Source organism: Sprattus sprattus (genome assembly GCF_963457725.1).
Source record: "Sprattus sprattus genome assembly, chromosome: 2".
Taxonomy (NCBI): domain Eukaryota; kingdom Metazoa; phylum Chordata; class Actinopteri; order Clupeiformes; family Clupeidae; genus Sprattus; species Sprattus sprattus.
The window spans coordinates 36,370,734-36,378,708 of record NC_137921.1 but is presented as its reverse complement, the minus strand read 5'-3'; the positions used below and the strand labels follow the sequence as shown (position 1 = coordinate 36,378,708).

At 42.7% G+C, this 7,975-nt stretch overlaps 1 protein-coding gene across 1 annotated transcript; it reads left to right on the top strand.

Annotated features, from left to right (window-relative positions):
• Window positions 1-5,341: 5,341 nt before the first annotated feature.
• On the top strand, window positions 5,342-6,754 carry LOC308382236 (putative nuclease HARBI1; the record flags this gene model as incomplete). The annotated part of the gene is made up of 3 exons (XM_080859931.1): window positions 5,342-6,054; window positions 6,165-6,376; window positions 6,690-6,754. The coding sequence occupies 3 exons, from the start codon at window positions 5,342-5,344 to the stop codon at window positions 6,752-6,754; spliced, it is 990 nt and encodes a 329-aa protein (XP_080716057.1).
• Window positions 6,755-7,975: the final 1,221 nt, after the last annotated feature.

Sequence of the window (7,975 nt, the reverse complement as noted above, 5' to 3'; positions counted from 1 at the left end):
CGCGACCACTCTGGCAAGAGAGGCCCTCTGCTCCGCTGCCACCCTGGCACGGTCGGCCCTCTGTTCCGCCGCCACCCTGGCACTGTCTTCTATGTCCTTTCGTAATTCTCTCCAGTGATGACCCGGGCAGCCGCTGTTATTGAGCGGAATGTTGTTCTTCTATTTTGGACCCGGGTCAGGACCTCTGCTAGGTCTGGCCGGATCAACCCTGCTACCACCAGGGGATGATCCAGCACAGGATGTGGAGCATTGGCGGAGGTCCCTACTGGAGAGGATGTGGTGCTGCTGGCAGGGTCTTCGGTGGCGGCCGCGGCAACAGGATGAACTGCGGCAGCTGGGTGGGGGATGCCTGTTAGCTTCCGTGGTGGGTGGTCGCCGCTGTGTTGGAAGCTGCCTGGTGACATCTATGGCGTTGGGATCCAGAGGGAAGATGGCACACTTTCTGAACCCTGTCACCACAATGCCACTGTCTTTTAACCCCTGGTACGGATGACGGAACACTCTTGCAAAATAGGCCCGATTCACAATAAATTAATTATTGAAATGGCAGAGACTGCCATCCACCTTGGCAAACTCTGTCTTTTAAGGGCTAAAGAATCCCACGTCCAGAGGTTGCAAGACATGGGAGCAATGCGGTGGAAAGCACAGGAGTGTGACACCCTCCCTCTTTGCTGCCGCAATCACTTCCACGTTCTGGTGGCTCTTGTGGCCGTCGAATGTTAGGAGCAGAGGGCGTTCCCTACAGGCATGCTTGACGAAGTGGGCAAACCATTTCAGAAAAAGCTCCCCGTCGATGTACCCTGCAGGCGACTTGCCATACAGGGCACCTGGTGGTCCTCCTTGGGTGTAGGGAAAATGCTTTTTATAGATGATGAATGGAGGAACATCCTCCCCAGCCGCATTGAAGCAGGCCAGTACTGACAGGTGGTCTCTTGTCCCCTGGGCCTTCTGGTAAACGTGAGGAGCGCCCAGGGGTGCCAGTACTCTGCACCTGCTCTATGCTGAAGCCCGTCTCATCACAGTTGTAAATTTGATGAGGTTTGTCCCTCAGCCCAAGCTCCTCCAAGGTGGTGGTGAGAACATGGAAGTACTTCCATCTTCATCACGTCCGGGGTCCTCATGGACAGCTGTTAAGTGCCTCCTCCTAAAGGCCCGCCACCACGTCTGTCCAAGTGGTGGCACGATGATGTCTGGGCTCCTCTTCCTCCTCACCGTATTGGCGTACGCCAGGAGGCGCACTTTTGTGAGCGGGTACCCACAGGGTGCGATTTGTTCAAAAACTAGAGGGGGGGGATGTTTTTTTTTTTTATCATGAAAAAAAAAAGCAATACATAGGCCTAACTCTCTTCAAATTAACAATAGACACTATTAGGTTACATTTTGAACAGTATATAAAATAGCCTACATGAAATATATTTTTTTCTGAAACAGGTTACTAGGAGATGCCTAATTTAGTTTCAGGACCGCACCATCAAAAAAGAAAGAAGAAGTTTCAGGACCGGAGATGAGCCGATCACGTGAACATAAGGCCAACGGGCAACTCATTCAGACTGTAAAACAAAACCTAATCACTGAGCGAATAGTTTGCTCTGATGTCGGACTTCGTGTGGCCTTTTCGGCTTCCCAGTTGGCGTGTCATCTGCAGCGTGTCGCCCTTCTTTTATGTGTGTGTGCATGGGGACGTTCGCGAATTCTGAGAATGCCGACAGCAGTTCGGGTAAGGTGAACGTTACTGCCAGCGATGTAAGCAAGTGTAAGAAAACGCTGTCACAACCTGTCCGTTTTTAATTTTTTTTTTAATAATTGAGGGTTATCCCCCCCATGTATGAAATTCATCCAGCTGAGGTGGGGATGTAAAAACCAGTAAATCCCCACCATCCCCCCCGGCAAATTGCACCCTGGGTACCCATGCTGAAAACAATAGACAATATACTGCACCAGCGAGCTTTCATCGTCTGGTGACAGTAGCCGTGCTGGGCCTGTGAGACTGCCATGGGTTACCCGCCCACTAATTCGGTCCCCCAAGGTGTTGCGGGGGACATTGAACAACCTGGCCGCCTGCACCTCGTATACTTTGTTCTAGTTTCTATGTTCGTAATTGTAGAAATCTATTTACCTTATTTCAGAAACCTGTCTTTGGGGTTTGAATGATGCGTGTACATTGTTTTTAGCATTTGTGGAACACTACGCTTTTAGGGACCAAATCAAGAACGCAGCATTTAATAAATAGTTAATTATTTCTTTGTATTAATTACACATATATTTGTGTTAATGTTTTTGCTATATTTACTTAAGTACTTAATTCATGATTCAGATGTTGTCCATAATGATTGCCAGCAGATGGCAGTAACGTGCTTGAAAACAAGGGCTCTTGCCGTTCTGAACTCACAAACAAAACAAAAAAATCTTATTTTCAAATACCTAAAAACAAGGTCTACCTAGTGTTTTTCTCATTGTGTATATTACATTTTTTATGAAGGTATTTTATTTGTACTTCTGTTCATGGAAATACAGCATTTGTATCTAATTCAACTTTGAATCAGTTAAACTGTAAACGCAACTTCGTAACGAGAACTTCCACGACAAATCGCTTTTTTCTGCCGCCCATTTTCTCAACGAGTGCCCCTCATATAGACATAGGTATAAACGACCAGAGTATTCAGATTTGATCTCTGTGAGCATCCATACTTACATTACGTCATGCTAGCTGTACTAGCATTTGATATGACAGTTTAAAATGACAGTTACACTTCATCTAGGAGATAACTAATCCGACGGTACTACTTTAAGACCAAACGAAATATTTGTCACGCCAGTAGCCTAAGGCCCAATCTCAATACTTCCCCTTACCCCTTATCTTACCCCTTACCCTTGAAATTGCGCGTTCATGTGAGAGCTAGTGGGGTCTCAATACCCAGTTTGATCAAGATTAAGGGGTAAGGTTAAGGGGTGTATGGCCCTCGTTTTTGAGATGATCAGAGAGCTACCTTAACTCCAAGGGCTATCCCAGAGCACACTGCGAAACCAGCTCGGGAATTTTCAAAAAAACATGGCTGCTTGAAGCGAGGAATATTTTACATGAATAAAGCTATCTACACAACTTTTTATATGTTTATAATGACTCGGTTTGATCTGAAATGTGCTGCTCGAACGATGCATAGTATTGTCGGTCTTAACTGAAGCTTTCAAACGGTAGTTTTAGGATACAAATTAGCGCGTATACCACCACTCCATTGGCTTATATGGTAGCTTGCCAGCTATCATGCTACATACACTACATGTAAGTATTTTTGGCTTATAATTAATTTAAAAATGACGACAGTCTTGTTTCGTGCTCTACACAGTTGTATACATATATATATTTGGAACCATGTTCTTCATTAGACTTTTTTTAAATCGCTAGTTTCATAGCTCATACAGTCACGCATGACGTACACGAAACCGAGTGACGTCTCATTTCATAGGGGAAAGATCTCAGCCCTTGGCCCTTACACTTGCAAGTGCTAGGGTTAAGACTAAGACAAGACTAAGCAAAAGGGGCAAGGAGAAGAATCGAGATTCGGCCTAAGTGTTCCACACTTTAAGGTACACGCAAAAGTACAACACTGTTTCACAAGCTTAAATAAGGTCTACAGAGTGAATTTTTTTCACAAGTCAAGCTTTTATATGCATATTTTTGTGGGAGCTTACGTTTCTCTCCATAGGTGTCCGAAGTTGATCACGAGAGTGAATGTAAACATGACAACGCGGAATTCGGCCAATATTTGACACGTGCTGGTATTTCACACCGTTCCACTAGCTAGTTAACATTCGTTCACTCGTTTCTTAATCTATAATTTGTATAATTTTCACCGAAATATAAACAAGGTCAAAGACAGAGATTCGACATAAATATCACCAAATAAACTCTGATATAGTACAGTTAATGCATACCAGGTATTTCGGCAAAATAGTTGAATATAAATCAATATGTAGCACAATGTTCTATGGCTTTCTCACAGATAACGTCCACTTAACTTGGGTTAGCTACCATCATCGGACAGAGGTGGCTACATTGGATAGACCTGATGCTAGCTTAGCAGCACATGTCAGTTAAATATGAGTTTAAATAATGTTTTAACTTTATATCTCATGTTACCCTTCGTTTAGCTAGTGTTAGTTACAATCAGGGGACAAACAAGCTAACTAGTTAACATTTGTACATTAGTTGACCTTACCTTGGATGCGTTTGCGCACTTTCTTCTCTCTTCTGTTTTCCAACTGTTCACTCCGTTGCTCATTTAGTTGTGACCCTCACAGGCTCACCAGCAGATGTCAGTCGCACGTGCAGGCGTACGGGGCAAGGATGATAGCATGAAGGTCATTTCAGACTTCTTACAACTATCTTGAAGAATTAATGTCAGCCTTAAAAACGTGTCTTAGAAATTGCACACACGTTTTTATACTTTAGTTTTATTATGTATCATCACCTCTGGCCAGAGGTGGTAGAAGAAGCCTTTTCTCAAAACTGTATAAAAATAACATTTAGTCATTTAGCAGATGCTTTTGTCCAAAGCGATGTAAAAGGGAGAGAACATTATAAATATAAGATGTGCATTCACAATTTTACTCAAATAAATGAATATCAACATGCCAATATCTGTAATTAAGACAGACATTTTTATGGTAATTATTAAGTGCTGGTGATTTTATGTTATTTTCCCGTGAATTTGAACATTTTATATTTTCACAGTAAAATTGTATGTTTTCTTCTTATTATAACAGTAAAAATAAAGTTGTCTACTGTTTTTTTGATTAAGGGTAATGCAATGTATTTTCTACGGTGCTATACGGTTTTAGATTTTACAGTCTTTTACTGTTGCCATTTCACAGTTTTTTACCGTAATTTCTATGATTCTTTTTTTTTTTTTTTTACAGTGTATAAGTTCTGGCTCAGCAAAATATGAGGGCAAGTTTGCAAACACTTGATTACATTAAGTTGATTCTACTTAAATACACAAGTACAATAAGATACATCATTAAAAAGTTCAGTTTAATCAGAATAGATGAATAAAGTCAACAAATTACGCACATTTAAGTAATGTGAACTCAATTTGTTTGAGTAGAAACGACATTCGGGCTTTCACTTCTGGGCCCATATCTCTAAAGAATTTTTGTGCAAAAAGCGGCTCCTAGCGGCCAAATTCTAAGAAAATTCTCAGAGGCATGACGTTTTCTTAGAATTTCCCCTAAAAGTGACACGAAAATCCCAGTTAATATAAAAGCTATTCCTCAAGAGTCCTAGCGCTTAAGGGAAGAGGACTTTTAGTGGCTTAGGAGTTACCCTAAGCAGCTGCACAAAATGGCCAACAGAGGAGGCAGGAGAGATGTCCTGCAAACACTGGATGACAGGGAATTATTGAGACGCTACAGATTGGATCGTGCAGGAATCATGTTTGTGGTGGATCTCCTTAGAGATGCAATTACTTCACCAACTCGACGCCACAACGCTATTACACCGGAGAAGAAAGTAATCACAACCCTGAGGTATTTGGCAACAGGGAAAATGCAACAATGCAGCAGTGATGACTTGGGTCTGTCCCAATCCTCCGTCAGCAGAGTCATCACCCAAACACTGACAGCTTTGTCACAACCTAATATTGTGACACAATTTGTTTCATTCCCGCTGGATGCCCGCACTTTACACACACATAAAAGGGCATTTATGGACATTGCAGGATTCCCTGGCGTTGTGGGTGTAATTGATGGAACACATGTGAGAATAATTGCGCCATCAGAGGACGAGGCTGTCTTTGTTAACAGGAAGAATTTCCACAGCATCAATGTGCAAATAGTGTTCAATGCGGCCTGGAAGATTTTGGACATTGTGGCTAAATGGCCAGGCTCCACACATGATGCGAGAATGCTCTCCGAGAGTGGCATCAGACAGCTTTTTGAGAGACGCTATGTGCCAGCTAATTGCCACTTGTTAGGGGACAGTGGCTACCCATGCAAACCATGGCTCCTTACACCTTACCTCCAGCCACGCCAAGGGCCCCAACTAAACTATAACAGGTAAGCCAAACAATACAAAAATCATGGAAATGAAATGCAAGCAATATGTTAGAGCATCCAAGTAGTGCAATATTTCCATCAAATAATTAAAGGTCTGTATTCTATTGTAGGGCCCACAAGACAACAAGAGCGGTGGTGGAGCGTGGCATAGGCCAGCTTAAGAGGCGCTTTCATGTTCTCCACGGAGAGGTGCGGCTGAGGCCTGAAAAAGTCAGCAAAGTCATCATAGCCTGTGCAGTATTACACACTATTTGCAAGGTTAGACAGATTGTAGAACCTCTGGAGGATGGCGATGAGGATGGAGACAAGGATGAGGATGGTGGTGAAGAAGATATTCACATTCCACAGGGGAACCTAGCCCAGAGTGGACTGCCTTACAGGGCAAACTTCACAAATTTACATTTCAGGCAAGCTGTAGCCCCATGTCATTTGAGAACTTGTGATGGTATTAAGAACTACCACAGTTTTACTGCACATCACCTGCAATTGTTAAATGCAAGACACAGAACACAATCTCTAAATGGTTTATTTTTTAGGTGTTCAATTTTAAGGCGATAGTACTCCTCCTGAAGGGAAAGGACTTTTTTTTGTTGTTCAAACACATCAATTGTGAGTTGCAATCTTCTCTCCTGCAGGAATGCTGACGGAGCAGGTGCTGCGGATGGGAATGGTGTTTGATCCGCCGGGCTATCCTGAGTAGCAGCTGCAGATGGTTCAGGCAAACTTGATGGGCCCAGTTCTTGTGATGGCTCCATGCTACAGAAATACATAGGCCTAGTTTAATTATTGTTTTGATTAAATTAATTTAAATACAATGAGCATGGATAACACATGAAATGGCTTCTGCAATGAATAAACACTGTTGATATGAATAACCCTGTGTCCTACCTTTGCTGCATTTCAAGGGCCTGCATCATTGACGTGTCAATGCCTGTTGGCAGCCCGGTGACACTGACCTCAGAGTGTCCCAGGACTTGAAAGACAGTGTCGGCCACCTGGGACAGCTGCTTTGCAGGTGGTCCACCCCCTAGAAAGAAACAGTCAATGAACACAGTACTTAGGCATGTAAATTAACTTTGCCAGCAGGAGCAAGTTGCCAGATTATGTGGTAGGCCATAGTATTTTGCTCCCCTGTGAGTGAGGATTCCCGCTTGTGTGCTGCAATCTCATCTTTTGCCTTGGACTGCAGCACATACCACCTTTTCTCACAATCGTCGCCTGTCCGCACCACCAGTGGAAAAGAGGCATTGATTGTTTGGGATATTGTGTCCCAGGCGCGCCTCTTGCCTTGGCTAGTGACAGTTGGGCCAAATTTTCCTCGTATCATACCTTTATGTTCGTTCACCAACTGGGCAAGCAACAAACCTTGCTCCTCAGTCCAGTTCGGCTTGCGATTCCTTTTTTTCTCCATTTTCTGTGTTTGTAGGATATTTGTTAACAAGCCTTCATAAATAGACCAGCCAGCAATCACAGACATTGTTAAAAGCTGAGCTGTGTTACCCTCGTTAAGTTCACACTGAGTTGTAACATTGCAATTTCTACTTCATTAAGGACAGCCCCTTGAGATAGGCCATCTTGTTTTCAATGGGGTCCATATGGAAGTGAAAGTACAAAATATGCCAGCTAGGATATTAATATGAGCGAATGAGACACAAATCATTATTTGAACAGGGTGTAATGAGCTTAAGTTTTCACATATTTGAGATTCTAATGTTAGGCTATAACCCTACAGCTTACTATTCATTTTCCAGATATTTTCTTGAATGTGAAATATTATTTACAATTATAGTCTGCATAAGATTAGAGTGTATAATTATGTTTATTGATTTGAGGGTACATTCTTTGCTCATTATCACCAAAAGTTAATTTTCATCAAACTTGTAGGATCAACCAATCACAGCTTTTGAAATGATGACTCATA